This window comes from Prunus dulcis, chromosome 7 (genome assembly GCF_902201215.1).
Source record: "Prunus dulcis chromosome 7, ALMONDv2, whole genome shotgun sequence".
Taxonomy (NCBI): Eukaryota; Viridiplantae; Streptophyta; class Magnoliopsida; order Rosales; family Rosaceae; genus Prunus; species Prunus dulcis.
In genome coordinates this window covers 11,144,282-11,162,886 of record NC_047656.1, presented here as the reverse complement: position 1 = coordinate 11,162,886, position 18,605 = coordinate 11,144,282, and the positions used below count along the sequence as shown (strand labels likewise).

At 34.9% G+C, this 18,605-nt stretch overlaps 2 protein-coding genes across 4 annotated transcripts; one reads left to right on the top strand and one right to left on the bottom strand.

Moving 5' to 3' along the window:
* Nucleotides 1-185: 185 nt before the first annotated feature.
* LOC117635141 (E3 ubiquitin-protein ligase RHF2A-like) lies at nucleotides 186-6,623 on the bottom strand. 3 transcript variants are annotated; one of them, XM_034369484.1, is made up of 9 exons: nucleotides 6,457-6,623; nucleotides 2,960-3,097; nucleotides 2,788-2,834; nucleotides 2,102-2,164; nucleotides 1,919-2,024; nucleotides 1,333-1,715; nucleotides 1,120-1,227; nucleotides 631-1,003; nucleotides 186-483 (listed from the first exon to the last, which is right to left on the bottom strand). In XM_034369484.1, the coding sequence occupies exons 1-8, from the start codon at nucleotides 6,460-6,462 to the stop codon at nucleotides 685-687; spliced, it is 1,170 nt and encodes a 389-aa protein (XP_034225375.1). In that variant the 5' UTR covers nucleotides 6,463-6,623; the 3' UTR covers nucleotides 186-483; nucleotides 631-684. The 3 variants fall into 3 exon arrangements, with proteins under 3 accessions (XP_034225375.1, XP_034225374.1, XP_034225376.1); XM_034369483.1 differs by lacking the exon at nucleotides 6,457-6,623 and adding an exon at nucleotides 5,278-5,705; XM_034369485.1 differs by lacking the exon at nucleotides 6,457-6,623 and adding an exon at nucleotides 3,507-3,527.
* Nucleotides 6,624-12,433: 5,810 nt separating this feature from the next.
* Nucleotides 12,434-18,016, top strand: LOC117635808. Its single transcript, XM_034370173.1, has 8 exons — nucleotides 12,434-12,618; nucleotides 12,731-12,796; nucleotides 12,912-12,962; nucleotides 13,076-13,158; nucleotides 14,139-14,186; nucleotides 14,731-14,772; nucleotides 15,174-15,268; nucleotides 17,783-18,016. The coding sequence occupies exons 3-8, from the start codon at nucleotides 12,920-12,922 to the stop codon at nucleotides 17,955-17,957; spliced, it is 486 nt and encodes a 161-aa protein (XP_034226064.1). The 5' UTR covers nucleotides 12,434-12,618; nucleotides 12,731-12,796; nucleotides 12,912-12,919; the 3' UTR covers nucleotides 17,958-18,016.
* The last annotated feature ends 589 nt before the right edge of the window (nucleotides 18,017-18,605 follow it).

The following is an 18,605-nucleotide window of genomic DNA, read 5'->3' as shown; positions in this document are numbered from 1 at the left end:
AAGAGAACATAAAAAGCATTTTCATACCTTACCAAAGGGTTGTGTAGATTTTAATTTTATTTAGAGAGGGAGTGCAAAAAATCTCAGATAATTTTTTGTTAAGTTTATCCTAAATGTTCAATGGCAAAGAGCTGGTCCTGTACGAATGTGAACTGAAATTTCAGGGCCCGATTGACATCCACGGGGAAGTATACTCAGAAAGGCTTCCATAACATTTTTCCTCAGTATATCCATAATAAATCAATGCCATTACAAGAGCATCCAGACATGTTAAAGGTTACATATAAACATATTCACATAAATATACCCATTTATAAATGTCTGTCCAGATGGAAGCTCTTCTGTCAAGACCTCTTCTTTATTTGAATTCAGACCACAATCACGATAATTTCACATACCCGAATACTTAAAACTCCGGCCTGAAGCGCAAAGCATCTCATCCTCAGCATGCCATGTCCTGTGAAATGGCTAACGTGGATCAACCTGAAAAGGTGCAAAAGTACATAAAGCAAAAAGATTTGAAATTTCAAACACTAAATACCACTTCATTGATTTAAGGTCCCATGAAAAGTTGGAGTGGTTTACTTTGATACCAGAATAATAAAAATTGAAATCAACATCCCTACTCACCTTAAATTATGAAATGCTGACGACAGATGCATTGCTGAAACAATTAATAACAGATCAATTTGAAGCAGAACCTGCGGGACAAGTAGTACCAGGCCTATTGTTGTCGCTCAAACGGTTTTCTCCATGAATCTCTAAACTGTTTGGGTTGTTGCTCTGATCTGCAGCAGAACCATCTGCCGTATGATTTGCTACAGAAGCCTCGGGGGCTCTACCAATATCTTTGGTCTCAAGGCGTTCCATCATACGTGATACAGTGGCGATTCCAGCATTGACCTCTCTACGAACTTCAGAACTGAGTTCTGACATAGAAGTGCTACGTGAGAACAGCCTCTCCTTCCATCCTCTTGTACTCCTCGAAAACGACTCCTTGTACCTTTACAGCAATTGAAAATGGTAAAAGAGCAAATCTATAGGTACGCACAGATGCACACCGATTAAGCTAGTCATATGATGTCCAAAATAGAAGAGTGGTTACATCATGTATCATACCTCATTGACATGGAATTAAACTTAGATTTCAGAGACTCGGAAATGGACTGAAGGTCTGATGGTCCTGCTCGGTCCTGATTCAATGGAGAGGATTGACTAGTAGAGTTCCTACAAAAAGATACTAATTGTCATAAAAATACCTAGCACACCAGTGCATACCACAAAACTGATCTGCACAATCACACAAATGCAACATAAGACAATGATTACTACCAGTGACTGGAGGAAAGTCCTTGACGATTTCTGTGCATGCGTACAGACCCAGATGCTGAGGGCGAAATTCCATCAGTCTGAACAGAAGGAAAATGTGCACTCCTTCGTGATGATTCATCCCCATCTGATGTAAGTGGGGTAGACGGACTTGCTACAGTTATTTCGGCAGGTTCACTGTCCCCTCCTGGGGCAGAAACAGGACCAAGAGGAGATGCACTAGGATGAGTAGAAAACACCGAGAAGTGTGGATGACCACGAGCAGATGACCGGCTCCTCTGGCCTTCCCTTCTACCATTGTGGTGGGCCCTTCCCATGGAAGCAGCAGCTGCCAAGTGCTGGATTATACGCTCTTCAAGTTCAGCATTGTTAGTACCCCCAGGTAACTGCATTGCATTGCATAAACACATTAAATAACATGATTGCAAAATCTTTAAATTAATAGTTTTAATTTCTTCAATGCCTTTTCTTTTTTTCTTTTTTTTTGGAGAGTCAACATTTGATCAAGGCCTTGCAATGTTTTAAAGAACCCAAGAACTATTCCCAGAAAAGGAAAAAAAAAAAAGGAGATGAAAGATAGATATTAGACATGCTGAAATTCAAAATCGCCAAGGGTGGGATGATGAAATATAGTTGCATTTCTTGATGTATTCCTAAAGCTCCTCTCCCGTTCAACTGCCTCAAGTAACTCTTGACTGCCAATATATGCATCAGAGTTAACTCCAGGTAAATAATTACGACACATGTAAAATTAAATAACAGCAAAACGAACCTGCAAGAATCCTTCAAGCTAATGGCCTGCCAACACATGGGGCACTGAGAGCTTCTCTGGCACCTATATGTATATGTATAACCTTGTTTAGATTTTAAGAGCATTGTACCTTTTCCCAAATAATATTATAAAGTGAACAGAACTGTGCAGATAATTTACTCCAAATTTAAAAAGTTATTGATGAACTAAGGATTCCTTGTAAACGCTTGTGGAGAAAGTGTGTCAACATGCGTGTTTGGGGAGATGGAGAGATAGAGTACTGAAAAACTAAAAGATTGAAACACGGATGTTCTCATAAAACCAAGAAAGAGTATGTAAAGTGAACGGAAAAAAAAACAATTAAGTGGATCTCTCATAAGCAGATGAAATCCAAAATAATATCTTCAAGAAGTCCTACTTTAAATTTATCAGCTAAGTCACTGGACCCCTTTAATAAAGAGTGGTGCAATTGCCAGTGGCACCCATAAATCAAATTGTGGTACAAGCCCTAAAAACAAATTTTACTGCTTGGTGGACAACTCCAGCCTCCCATGGAGGTCAGGAACATACTAGCGTAAATAAGTGTAAATCAAAGATTAATTACAACTCAATAAAATTAAAATGATAATTGATTTTTATTATAAATATAATTACTTAACAGAAAAATAAAGAATGATTAAATATTTTGAAATTTAGAATGGTAATACCATTCAAGGATGCAGTGGAGGTGAAACTCATGCTTGCAAGTAGTCACCTGCAAGGCAAGGCACAAAATGGAGTTGAAGGTACATCTATATAATAAGATAAAACACATTAAGAAAATGTGTAAGATTCTCATGCATGAGCAGGAAAAGGGGAATGTATCTTCTGATATGTTACCACTGAAGGATCACTTTCACAAAACTCCTCAAGGCATATGCTGCAGGCCTCAGCACAAGCCTCTTGTATTCCCCCTTCCACAAATGCTGCAGCTGATATCATATGACTTTCACTCTTCTTTGCCTCCATATCTGGAACCTTTTGACACACAAAATACAATATCAATATTGACCAGTAGAGTACCGGGTTCATGAAAAGCAGCATAATTAAACCCCAAACACAGTAAGCATCCATTCTCAAAGTGTTGACCAATCTCAGTCCTAAACTGATGAGAAGTAAAATAAGTACTGAAAACAAAAACGAAAAATATATATGATTCAGTTCGATTATGAACAAAAAATCTGAGTCCAATTATTATTTTTTGTTTCTTTGGGCTTCAAGAAGAGTTGAGTCGACAAAATGAATTTAAATCTAAACTTTTCCTTTATTTTCTCAGCAACCGAACAAAAAATAAACCATGTTTCAATAACCAAACTTTCCTGAACCCTTTCTCTACTCCATTTTCATATCAACTAAACAATAAATAAACCATATAAGAAGTACAAACATGACTAAGACACCAGCACCGTGTTCTCCAGTGGAAGGCCGCTGACAACGAAAGATCCAAGTGCAATCGGCACTGTGACTTACGTGAGAGAGAGAGAGAGAGAGAGAGAGAGAGAGACACACACACACACGCAAATGAGAAGGAGAAGCACAGGAGAGAGAACGTGGACAGATGAGGAGAGGGAGAGGTACAAAAGAGAGAGGCTGAGAGAAATGTTCAAAATGAAAAAACAGACCCTACCATTGGAATGTGGCCAGTTCTATTTCAAGAGTATAGAACTGGTGCAGAAACCAATCAGAATTAGTTGACCTTTTTAGTCAACAGAGTTTTTTAAAATTTTATTTTGACTAGGTTTATCGGTTCTTTGGTCCAGTGCCCACCCCTAACTAACAGACTTACAGCCGAACGCTAAGAGCATCTCCAAGGGAAGAGGCAGATGAAATAGGCAAAATTGTACTATAACAAGACAACCTAGGTGGCATGTTGCCTACCCATTTGCCTCATGAAAAAAGTTGGTCACTCAAAGGGACTAGGCAATGCAAGTCTACAAATCATTATTATATTTATTTATTTTTATCTTTACATTTTTTATTATATTTTATAGAAAATAGGTGAGAGAGTGGAGATGGTATTTTATTATAAAAAGCAGTGGGGCCAATATACCTCTTCACTTTGGAGTAGGCAATATTGCCTTGTTGGGGGAGAGTAGGTATATTTTGCCTACCCATTTGCCTCTTCCCTTGGCACATGAAAATGCTGATGTGGCAAGGCAAATGAGGTTTACCCACTCTTTTGCCTCTTCCCTTGGATATGCTTTAAGCTAACAAATTCTCATGAGTAGCCAAAATTATAAACCCCAGCTCAGTGAACCTTAACCAACTATCTGAAGCTGGTGACACGATCTCTCAAGGCTTATGCTGTGTAGCTCTATATGGAACCACATCCACCGTTAATTTTTTAGGTATCATTTCCTCTCACCACTATAACCACCTCCTTTCTAGCCTTCCACTAGTTCTTTTTCCTATATGTTGAAAACAACACATTCAAGAGATAAATCTAAAAAAGTAACATTTCTTAAAATGATAAATTATATTCTCTTAGACGTTGAGACTGGAGAAGCTCACAAACTGTATTATCAACATCACAAATCAAAATCACTTATTTTCTTACTTCCCTTTTTTTTCTTTTTGATAGAAAAGTGATTTTTTTTTTTTTTTCAAAGAAATTGAACCGATAGGTGAAGGTTCATATATATTTCAGAAACCTTCAAATGTTTCATGTAGGGTGCAGAATTCAAACAGCTAAACTATATCTTTTACAGCTGTATCAGAGATTAACAACAGCTCTGGGAGGTCTTGCACCAAAGTAACTCCAAAAGAGTGGAAAAACATTACAAATTGCCTGTAGATATTTCACAAATTAAACAAACTCTAACACATCCACGTGGTAGTTTAGTAGGTAAATTAAAGCAAGCTTTTAGCTTTGTGCCCACCAGCAGAAAAACTTCCTATGGCAATTACCATTATTTCTAACTCGGAACCAATTTCATATTAAAACTCCTTCACACAGTATAACATTTTAAGTCAAGTACATAAATATCATCATTCAGATTTTGCATATTCTTACATAACCCGGGTGAAAAAGAAAAAATAAATCTGAACACTGAAATCAAAGCAACAACGTACTTGAAAAACATCATATTTCAATCCTACATGAAAACAAAATCAAAACTTTAATAAAATTCCAAATGAAAAAATATTGATGGGTTTACCTCCATTTAAGGGGATTGGAGATGGGTGGTCAAGAAATTCAGAGAAGAACGACCATGAAATTCAGAGAAGCATCGTGTTCTCCGGTGGAGGCCAAATTTCGTGTTCTCCGGTGGAAGGCCAAATGTCGTGTTCTCTAGTGGAAGGCCGCGGACAACGAAAGACCCAAGAGCCACCAGAACCGTGACGAGCGTGGGGAGAGAGAGAGAGACAGACAGACAGACAGACAGGGACAGATAGGACGGTGGGAGGAGAGAGACACACAGATGAGAAGACGGAGAGGTAGAGGAGAGAGAGCGTGGACGGTACAGGAGAGAGATGCTGGGGACAACCAACCCTAGCGTTGGAAGGAAATCGTAACTGGTTTTTGTTGGGTGCGGGCGGTTCTATTCCAAGAATAGAATAGGTGCAGCAACCAATCGGTTCGGCCCAGTTCAGTTTTCGAACCTCAGTTAACTTTTGTAGACAACACAGGTTTTTTTTTAACTCGGTTCGACACAGATTACCGGTTATTCTTTGTAGCATCCACAATGATTGTTGAATAGTTCAATGCAATTAAAAAAATATAATAATCTGCAGTTCAATTTAATAGATGTCAAAAAATATCAATTTATTGAACTATTGCATTGAATTATTGAACAACCATTGTGGATGCTCTTAACAACATAATACATTAATTGCTGTATTTTTTATATTTTTTATTGGCATGTGGGTCTCATAGCACTTTCTATTGCAATTGCATCTATTGCAATGAACTAAATCACACCATTGCAAGTGAAATTTTACCATTTTAGTTCAATTTCATGTAATATTACATTAATTCTAAGCATTGCGGATGCCCTTAGCAGACTTGCAGCCGAAGACTAAGGCTAACAAATTCACATGAATAACATGAGAAAATTTTGGAAAATCATTACTTCTAACTCAGAACCAATTTCATACCAAAACTCCTTCACACAGCATAACATCTTACATCAAGTGCATAAATATCATCATTCATATTCATACATCCATTATATCCATTCGTCCATTTGCATATTCTTACATAACCCATATGAAGAAATGATCTTAAATAATCAAATCAAAGCCAAAATACAAATGAAAACAATCAAATTTCAATGCCACAAAGAAAATAATGAAAACTTTTAATCAAATTCCAAATAAAAGATTGATGGGTTTACCTCCATTGAGGGGATTAGAGATGGTAGCCCAGAAATTCAGAGAAGAACGGCCATGAAATGCAGCAGATCAAGCTCTGAATTTCCCAACCAAAGAACCCCGCTAGAGATTCACGGCAACCTAGAATTCAGTGGTGCACAAAGATTAATGGTAAAAAGAGAGAAGAGAAAATGAGGAGGGAGATGAATAATTGAATTAATGGTGTACAAACAATACATGTCCACCTCCTCCTTTACCTTAATTATGGGTGTGTTTTGTTTTTGGCCTCTCTTGGTTTTTGTTTGGAGCAAATTCTGGTTTACATTGCTGTGTTTTTACCAAAAACACACCAATTTCATTAAATTACGGAAAGTGCTTTAACGTTTTCAAATGAATATATAATAACGTTACAGGCACCAACTTGTTTACCAATTTATTGATACCAATACATCTAGCAAATAACATTGCCACTATGTTTCAATAACAAATTCATTTCACCTCATTATATGCTAAAAATAATAAGATTATGCAACTAATTTTTCTATATAAAAATATAACCCATTTGTGCGCCTTCCTACTTTCGGGTTTTTTGCTTTATTTGTTTTTGTCTTTTGTTGTGCGTTGGGAAACAGAGCATACCCACAACCACGACATCACAAAACAGAACAGAACACACATGGGAGGCCTCAAGAGTCAACAGTCTAGTCTCATCCTTTGATTCACTTCACACCCTTTGGATCTTATCTTTATGGGTCTTTTACAATCAAACAACACAACGCATCAAACTGTCGAATATAGAAGTTAACTTTTCTTATAAGTAACCGTTGGGGTTGCACACTCCAACTTATTTCTGAAACTAGAATATTCTAGAGGGATGAGTTGGTTAGCTATAGGTTGCTTTAAGGCAAACTAAGCAAAATGGAAAGAAATAGTTGGAGAAGAGTGTGAACCACTCCTTAGGAAAAGTTGCAACAAAATGCTAAGCTACGTCTTCAAAAAGTCACATTGTCCTGGATTAGACCTTAATTAGTTATTGACGTAATAACCTGGCTTAATCCTATAATTAGACAATTAATTACTATATAAAGCGTTTTGCTCATCAACTATTTTGTTAGAAAAAAAGTTTTACTAGGACGTCCTAAGTTTGATTATCCTCTCCTTTCAATATCGCTTGTATAAATATTTTCTTGAAAGCATCTTCACTAGAAAACACTAAAACGTTTTTTCTAATCCTATAAACTACTTTCACCTATTGAACCGAACTTTATGGAAAATCATACTTTCAATTATGAGAAATCCCTTTTAGCATGCCAAGTTTATCCCATTATATGGTCATTGATAGACTAGTACAAGAATGGTCAAGCTACCATAAACAAACTCATTAATTTGGTGGGGTTCTCTTGGAGGATTTGGTTCCCTTGATTGTATAGTAGATGGCTTTTCTATTCTTGATAACAAATTGTAACTAACATCATGATAGTTGTCTGTTTCTTCTAAATTTTTACTTTGCTAACTAATAATAGGTAGAGGTTACAAGAGGAGTAGTATCTCCCCCCTAAGTTTTGTCCTTATGTTAGTAAAATTTTCTGATATGTAAAAAGAAGAGAAATATATCCAGATCGTAACAGAGTCACGTATTTTTTTGGTCGAAATAATGAACATGTCATTATCAAACAGAGATTACAAAAAGCCTAATACAAAGTCATAAAAAGAAAAACAAGGGCTAAAAAAATAATTAAAAAATTAAAAGCCTAACTCCAAGTACAAAATACAAGCCCAAAACAACAAACAACCCAAAAAATACATAAAGCCTAGAATCATATTCTACAAACAATAAGTCGCAGTGTCGCCATAGAAGAAGGTCTAGAGGAACCAACAAATGGGATTTGCATTATCTAGGGCATGGGTTTGGGTGAGCAAGTCACCAATAGTCATCTTACTCAAGCGATTCAAAATTGACCCATAAGTTACAGAGCCCATAGTTCCATAGCAAAAGCTCAAATATGAGGATGGGTTGTAGGGGAGAAGCATTTGCATTAAGTCATTAGACGACCAATAAAATCATAGGAAAAGAGAAGGATTTTAGGGTTTCAGATCTCATGGGAGGGGTAGAAGAAAGAACTCATGTGTGGGTGAGGAGGGGAGATGATAAGGAGAAGGATGTGAGAGAGGTGTGATGGTTGAAGTGAAGTGGGAGAAGAGATGCAGATGGAATAAGGAAGGATATACGAGCCAAAATTTGGAAAAGCAAACCACCATGAACAAACAAGAACAACAAAATATAACTCTCACAAGGAGAAATTAAACTCTCACATAGGAGAGAGATACTTACTTTTAACATAATCACATATTTTTATTGATCTATTATGTTATAACACATATATATCTTTTTAATACTGTACTCGACATCTACTCATATTTTAACATACGTATCAGCAACATACATAACAATATTGTTTACAACATAGTCATCTTACAATAATTTCTCCACAAATATATGCCAAAAGATCATTAACATTTGGCCTATTTTGATTATCTAGAAGAGTCTTTGTTATTGTTCAATAAAATTTCTTGGGTTGTCTTTGTGGCTGCAAGGAGAGACAAGTACTAGTCTGCAGAGTCACTTAAAAGTGGGCAGCATAAGTGTACTTGGAAAAGATGTTGGAAAAATAGAAAGCTGCACATGAGGGTGCTTTTTTTGCTGACCAAACCCATCAGTTTTCTTCATTATAATTATGATACAAAACTACAACTACATCATGGATAAGCATATATCCATTATTTTCCTCATACCAACCAACCATCAAATATACATTTGGCCATCATGTTCTAGATAATTAGAGGACTTTTTTTTTTTTGTTGGGATATTTCTTTTTGTTTTTTTATATGCCTTTGTGAACGGAACTTGATTACCTTTTAAGGCTATGTCTGTATTTAAAGTCTAAACAAAAGAATTCGTGTTAGTAATATGCCTACTAATTATGTAATAGTTAGAGTTAATGATATATTTTATAGCTGACATATTATGTAATCAATATAAAGAACAACCATAGTCTAGGGAATACACAAGTGGATATGAGAGCTATGTAATGAGATTACATACATGGAGACTTCTCATCATCCCTAAATCTTGAATATGTTCATGGTCATAGAAATATTGATTGGGCGTCAATAATCCGCAAAGACCAGTATACACAATGTCGTCTCTATATGCAGAGAATGGCGAGGTCTCAAGTCATTAAGTGTGGAGGATACATCGATATGTGTGTATGTGCCCGTAGAAGAACAAGTACACTAAACACGATCCAATACATGAGTTACAACATGGAAGTCTTTACTTACATGTCAAGTTGGAGCTCATAAATTACAATGGTGCAAATTAATCCTTAGACCTGAGGCATCATAGATGTTTTGTGGCTATATTGTTAATCTTTGAGGACACTATACGATCATGCTGAATTAGGCATAGCTTAAAGCTGCTCATCAGGATTCTCAATAGAGTCATGGAAACAAATGAATGTACAACAAGGAATCTCTACTCTAAGTAAAGGAGAGAGAATACTCCAAGATATGATTGGTCAAATTTCTGCCCAGAGTAGTGGATAAGACTTGAAAGAAAAAGTCTTCAAATCTTACCAGGATAATCATATCAAAGGAGTGATTCGCATTAGGATATTAACAATCAGATTCCATGATCTAATAATGTGACTAAAGAGTATTGACATAAGAGAATGATTCAATTGCACAGTCATTCCAAATTGAATAGGTTTCACAACGTCTCATTTAGCTCGAATAACCGTGACTTGCTGCTAGGCGACAACCATGGTTTGTGGATGTCCTAAAAGGTTTCAATTAACCTTTATTAATAGAAAGAATTAAATTGTGGAATTTAATTCGTATATCATCTATGAGGAGTTGAGTCAACCCACCTTGCTAAAGGAAATCTACGGATCTACACACTAAAGAATGTGATTAGAGGTACAAATGAGGAGAAATAAAATGAGGAGACACAAGTCAATGGTTGAAAATCAAATGTCAAAGTTAACGGTCAAATGTCAAAGTCAACGGTTAAATGCTAAAGTCAACAGTCAAAGCTAGTGCTCCAGTTGGGCTTCAAGTTCTAAAGCCTTGAATTTGCACTATTGGGGATGCTTTTTTAAGAAGAATTTATATTTATGGGAGTCTTATGGTGGTTGAACCCAAATAGAGCCCCCATTGGGGATGGCCTTCAAGGTCATCATTTGGCAAGAGGCCCGAGGGCCGAAGTGGGTAGACTGAGGTTCTGTGTGCCAAATTCCTGTCCAATTTGATGAGTAGGCCCGTTCAATCCAACTCATTTTAAGGTTGGGTAGGGTTTGGGTTTAGGTTTTGAAACCTCATATATACACCAATAAAACATAAAAACACCAATTGAATACATCAATAAAACATGGGAGCTGATTTCTCCACTTACACTCTCTTTTGTTTTTTAATACTTTTTAATCAATTTTGTTATTTCTTTTTCCTATTCTATCATTATCCTACATTAAAATTTTTTTTTTTTACTTCACCTTTATATTATTTCTTTTTCTTTATACTTAATTTTTCAACTTACACTCCATTTTTAGTATTAAAGGGAAAAAACTTTAATTTCTTACTCGATTAAAAGAAAAAAAATACTGAAAATGGAGTGTAAGTTGGAAAAATAAGTATAAAGAAAAAGAACTTAAAAAACAAATTAAGTAAATTTAGGTTTTAATCACAAAAAAACTTTCACTTTTGAAAAAAGCCAAAACAATTTCAAAAAAGATATAAAAGCCCTTCAACTTTCAAACCAAAAACATACAAATGTAAAAGATTCCTTAAGAAATTCAAAAATAAATAGGCGCATTTTTGTTCATTTTGGTTTCTTTTCAAAATATTTATCTTTTCTTTGACATTTTTTAAAATGTCCCAAGAAATTAATGTAGGTTAGAATAGGGAAGAGAACAAACAAAATTGATTAAAAAGTATTAAAAAGCAAAATGAAGGGTAAGGGTAGTGGAGAAATCTTATCCTAAAACGTAACCTAAGAGCATTTCCACCAGTTAGCCCCTTGCCATGGCAAGGGGAGCCCTATGGCAGCTACTATTCACGTGAATAGTGGCTGCCCTAGCCCTCTTTAGCAAAGTGTGTTTCCAGCAGTTTAGGCTTGCCATGGCAAATACTATTCATTTTTTTGTTTTTTTCACAACTTTTTTTACTTAAACAATTAATTTGGATAATATTTTTGGATAAGATTTTTTGGTTTCTACGTGTCAATACTATTCATATTGGATAATATTTTCGGATAAGATTTTATTTTATTAGTTGTATTGATTGGTATTTATAGGAAAAAAAAAGTATGAGGATTTGGTGTTAAAAGTGAAGAGTATTGGTTGGTATTTATAGACATTGGCGAACCCAGAATTTTTGTAGCAGAGGTGCAATATTGACTAAGTATGAAAAATCATTTTTTGGAATAATCATTTTCTCAAGATAATTTTTGGCGGCTTTTATTCCTTACACATCAAATAAGAAAACTTGATTTTATGAAATTTTAATATGAAGTATATATTGACTTAATGAGCCATCATTTTTAGCTTAAATCGTATTTTGCACTAAAACCGATTTTTCATATTTTGATTTGATGGGAATTTGATTTTCTAGTATTTTTATTTGAATCCAAATAGGGGGTACTTCCTTATTTACATTGTAAACTTAAGTAAATGGAGTAATATAAAAATAAATAAAAGTAAAAAGACAAAGACATTTACTTAAATGTTGAAAATGGAAATAAGGTATAGAGAAAAAAAAAACAGTAATTTCAGCCTTGCCCTCGGGCCAGCACTCTGGCCAGTCTTGCCCTCGAGCCAGCCCAGTCTGCTGGGTCCCACCATTTGCCCGGGCTGAATTTTGTTGCTGGAAACCACTTTTTTGCCCAAACCCCCCCAGCCCGAGTCCAGCCTTAGCTGCTGGAAATGCTCTAAAAGAAGCGAAGAGAAGAGAAGAGAAGCGAAGCGAAGAGAAGAGAAACGAAAATGGCCAGGAATTCAGTGGTTTTGATACGCCAATTGCTTGGCAATCGCAACCACCCGTGTGCTGCAGGTTTTCTTCATCATCTTCACGACAAACGCATCCAAAACCTAACTTCAGTGCCAAATACCGCATCATCTTCAACGCCTATGGTCGATATCGATTCCGTTCCGACCCCACTCTTTCAATTTCTGCTACAGGGATTTTAGCCCAACGCAACCCTACTCTCAGATTCAGATTCAGTTTCAAATATTTTACTTTCAGGTCGCTCAAACCTATTCGTCATTGAGAGCCTCAGCATCTATTACGATGCACTTGATAAAGTTACAGGTATGCCAGTTTCTCCACCAACTTCATCCTCCTACTAATTTTACAAATTTTCGAAGTACGAAATTAAGTTTTGTTGTGCATTTTTAATTTTAGTTTTTCTAATTCCTTGGGATAGATAAACGTATGTCTGCTGTTTTCTTCTACACAGCACCCTTTTGCCGGGCTAGTAAGTTGTAACTTCTAATCAATGAATTTACTTTCATTTTTAAGTGTAAATTTGCTTTCATCAATCAAGTCCTTTGCAGTGAAGTGCTCCTTTTTGGTATACTTCTTGTGCAGCCTATCAGTGGATAACTCCAATCTTTGATGAGTTGCGTGAGCAATTCCCACATATAACAATGTTTAAGGTTATCATGGAACAGGTGTGTAATTTTAATATGGTGAACTTGGATCAATTTTTTATTTCTCTTTCTAGGTCAGAACAATGCAAGTGTTTAGGGTTTAGGGTTTAGGGTAATTAGTATTTCTCTTTTGAATTGGTTTCTTGTGCCGCATGCTATGCTGTTTCATATACCACAACAAAATTCAGATTGTTTGGGCTGAGGGATAAGTTTGGCTTAGAAAGGAACCTGTAATTGGATTTAATGATTAAAAAGTTGGTGCATAAGTTAAGGGAAAACAATTGAACAAGATGTGAAAATCATTAATCTAATATTTGTTTACCCGTATGAGATCATTGAAATGTTAGAACAATGCATGTAAAAAGATTTTGTTGACAGTTATATTTTGTTTTGTTTTTTCTTGTGTGTGGTGGTGTGGTTGGTTTTGTGAACTAATTCATTGTCTTTGAAATAAAGAATATTTCTCCTTTTTTTTTTATTAGATATAGAGAGGAAGTTACTTTTATCAAATTGATAGTATGAATACATCACTATAGACAAGGAGTCCCCACCACAGACAACAATACAAAATATAGTCCCACAAATCCTGACAAATCTAAAGTGTTAACAATTTTAGACCTTTTACATTCCAAATATAGTTTAGGCTGTACTACACTTCACATTGCATCTAGACTGGATGCATAGAATATGGTTAGGAAATATTGTTGGTGAATTGATTTTGACAGTCCATGATACTGAGAAGAAATTAAATTTTCTTCTTGGAGTTTCCCTGAACAGTTGAAATGACATAAAAATGTCTAGTGAAACTAGGCATAGACAGTTTTATCCTATGCTTGTATGCTTATCTGAGCTTTTTGTTCTGGGTGAAACTGGCATAGAGGGTTTCATTAGCTATGCATTAATTGCTTGCTGATGTCATGCATTAAGTTGTTTTCCAATCGTGATATTATATTTTGTTGTGCCTTTATTTTAGTATAGCTGATGTTGTTTATTGTCTATAGAATCGCCCTGGACCCACAGTGGATGTGTTTGGAGTTCATCGCAATATGGTAAATGATTCGATCCTTCTCTTTAATTTTTTTTTTTTTTAAAATCAGAAGGTTACTTATATCAAACAGATAAGATCAATACATCACTATAGTTTATACTATTCTACACTTCACCTTTCATCTTAAAGTGGTTGGGATTCCAGGGAAGATGTTGCTTATACTTTCGTAATAACAATAGAAATATTGATGGTGAATATATTTGACAGTCCATGATACTGAGAAGTAATCAAAATTGTATTTTTCTAGTTCTGGGCCATAGTGAGTGTTATCTCATGTTTGTCTGCTTATCTGATCATTTTGTTCTGGGTAAAAGATGACTTAATCGTGCACCTGATTAAATTTATGTATGTTTCATTAGCTATGCTTTAATGCTTGCTCATGTAGTAATTTTTTCCATACTCTAACTATGATGCACCATGCAGCTGCACATAGAAGAATCATGATATTATTTGTTGTGCCTCTAAATTAGTAGGCACATAGAAGAATCATGATATTATATGTTATGGCTCTAAATTAGTAGACCTGACGTTTATTCTGTCTATAGAACACTGGATCCACATTGGACGAGTTGGGAATTCAGGAGACGGTAAATGATTTGATCCTTTTTTTAAATATTTTTTCTGTATTACATTGGAGGAAAGAAACCCCAATGGGGTTCGATCCTGGGTGCCATGGGTTGAAGGGGGAATCCACCACCACTGTGGTGGGAACCCATTGGCGTTCGATCCTTCTATCTTTTTTAATGTAAATGTCTACTTAGTTCAGTGATGTAATTTCTCATGTGTTGGACCTTTGTTTTCAGACTAATTCTAAATTTGACTTGTATTTCTTACCATATCTAAATAAATAATTCATAGAAGTATAGACAGGCTATGCTTATCCTGGAAAATGGGCTAAACAGTTTGTTCAAGCTGAGTGAATATATTTTAGCGTTGATTTCATTATAAAATGGAAGATTACTCTGCTGATGTCTGCATTTTGCTGCAGCCAACGTTCCATTGCTATCTAAAGTTGGAAAGGGTACATGAGGTTGCCGGTATTTCTGCCAGACACTTGAAAAAGAGACTCGAAAATGTCTACAAGTAATTATTCTGTCTGTTACTCTGATTGAGTTATTGTATTGCGAATGGAGTCATATTTTGGTGCCCATTAAGGTTTTTGACTGTAGACGTTAAGTTTTCTCACTTGTGTCTATGGTTTAGACTTGTGTGGTGCTGGATTTGGAATTTGGCTAATTACCTTATGCTTGACTGAGTTTATGTAATAGTAGTATGTTGACTGCTATCTTGTACTATCATGTAATTGTAGTAAAGCTTATTTAGATTTTCAAGTATGCTTATGGGCGGATCAATGGCATTGTCTTTTTTGCACAAATTATGACACAAGTTTTCAACCATTAGATTAGAATGGACTGAATGGTTGAGATTAGGTTTCAATAATTACTTAAATTAAATTAATCTCTAACATTAAGTAAATTTCATTTTTATTTTTTAATTATAATAATTCTAAAAATCACTCAATTATCTTTCTTCCTTTTGTTTTCTAATCATTTTCCCTCCGCTAAATTAATATCCTGCAAAATCTCACCATTACCTTCCACTTGCCATTGCCATCTACACCAACTGAGCATTCTCCCATGACATAGAAAATTTGTCTCAAGCTACCAATATTAAAGAGAAAATAGGATATTAAATATAGTGCTGCTAAACAAACTCTAAAATTAACTGAGTATATCTTATGATCTAAGTATATTATAGTATTTTAATAAAAATGTAAAATTAACTAGAGTTAATCATTTTATTAGTCCCTGAACTTAGACCTGATTTGCATTTGAGTACCTCAATTTCCAAAATAGTTCTCGTGGTCCTTTAACTTCACTTTCGTTAGGACAAATAGTCCTGCCGTCAATTTTGTTAACTTTTTATGTTAAATCCAGGGGCAAAATGGTATTTTTATATTAAAACCAAAAAAATGAATAAAAATCATATCTTTAAAATAACAATAAATAAAAAATCAACCCAAAAAAATATATATATAGTTTTGAGGGAGTAGAAATTGGGATAGAGGGGGAGAGAGAGAGAGAGTTAATTTTAATTTTTTTAATTTTTTATTCATATTTTAATTAATTTTGATACAAAAATACCATTTTGTCCTTGCATTTAACCGAAAAAAAAGTTAACAAAATTAACGGCAGGACTATTTGTCCTAACGAAACTGAAGTTGAAGGATCACGGGAACTATTTTGGAAATTGAGGTACTCAAATGCATATCGAGTCTAAGTTCATGGACTAATAAAACAATTAATCCTATTAACTAAGTACACCCTATTTAACTACCAAAAATACCCCCGGTATACCTTAATACACTCTATCACACAACATCCTAATACCAATCCTAAACTAGATTTATCTTTTTACATGTTTTAAGTAACTCTTTATTCTTAATATTTCATCCTTTGTCAGTTGTTTTTTTTTTTGCCTTTTCTGGGCTGCATCACTAGTTCTCATTGCCCTTTTTTCTTTTTCTTTTTTCATTATGCGAAGCTTTCCCATGTGAATTATTATATTAACTCCTATTTATTTTTACCTCATATTTTGAATCCAATAAATAAATATGCAAATCTGGCCAGTTTGGTGGCAGGTGATTTGCAATTGGGACGACATGGACATTTTGACTCAACTTAAAATAGCAAACATGTAAGCCAAGACCATATGTATCATAACAGACAAGGATTTGCAATTGCTTGGAATCAAATGCAATAAAATTGATATGATCTGATTATGTCTCCATAAATTAGGTCTTAATCAAAATCAGGTCAAGAGTCTTATAAAAAGGACGTCAGATTCACAGTTTGAGGACCGACAATCTTTTCAACACAAATACAGAACCCTAAATGTAGGTTTTCCAAAGGACTCAAGTGCTCGCTATGTTAAGTGAGGTCAATAGCCCTATTGAGATGCCTTTCCTTGCGCCTTCTCCAGTACTCACTGCTTTGTTTGTCTGGGCACCAAGCAATACGAAAACTTCTATTTTTTATTCAAAAATAATGAGCTAGAAGTGTGTACTTATTAAAATTATATTTGTTTCACAATTTCATATATCTGTTTTGGTAATTTTATATTAGGGTAAATTAGTAATTCAATAAACACTTTGGTAGTATGATGTACTCAATTAATTTTAGGGTTCTTTTAGCAATACTCTATTAAATATTAATATTTACCTAGAAAGGAAAGAGCCCAAATGTGTTGCAATATTTCTTCTCTACGGTTTGGTTGGTCTAACTCTATGTTGCTCTCCCTGTCTATGCTTTTTTTTCTAGGGTTGGCATCTCAGATTGAAAAACCACAAATACCGACTAAGGTTTTACTACATCTAAACCGACCTATCACGAAAACTTATCGCAAGATATAGTTTATAGAACCGACTACAATATATGCAATTGCGGTTGTGGTTGCGGTTCCTCATATCCAAATAATGTGATATACCACAAACCGCAATATAATTTAATTAATTATTAAAATAAATACTAATAATTATTTTATATTCACTAACAAAGGCTTCTTTTTTTTTTCTTTTTTTTTCTTTTTTCTTTGAAGGCCTTTCCAAATGAAAGGGTCGATAAATATCTACAAACTCACATGCATGCCGATGCGGAGGGTCGAGCCTAGAACCGCTCCTGGGAACAGGCAAAGCCCTAACCACTGCACTGTGGTGCCCATCCTCACTCTTCTTATTCTTTCTTTTTTCTTTTTTTTCTTGAATGGGTGTTGAAATTTACATATATAGGGGGCATTCACAAATTGCTATGAATGGGCTTGATGGCATTTTTGGAATGCTTTCCTTGTTTATTTGTTATGATTTTTTGGAGAAATTATGACTTTGACATCTACATGTAAATTTGGTATCTAGAAAGTATGTTCATAATTTTAAGTGAATGAAACATGCATCTAATGCTTAGGAAATGAACTTTAGCCACAACCTATACAACAAAGATATTCTAAATGGCGGGTTCATTTTGTTTATACTAGTTGAGCTAAACCTTTTTCATTTAAAACCAAGTATCTTAGTCTAGTCTCTTTGAACACAAATAGGAAAGGGAAAAAAGGGCATAGATCTTTACCATTGATGACCTTTTCTTGATTTCTCAAGAATGAACACATTTGTTGGAAAGGCATTTTCTTTCTTTTGATTTTAACTTCTTCACCTTAAGGCTCCAAGATTGGAGTCATCTACCTCACCACACTAAATGCTCCTAGATATGAAGATAAGGCAATCAAGAAATATGGATGCTAATCTACTTGTTGATTGACCAATTTTTAGTTTATGGAAGATGAGATACAAAGATGATCATTCATCAATCAAAGTAGGCAACCAAAAACTCTAGTTAGGTTTTCTCCAACACTTAGCTTATAGAGGGAA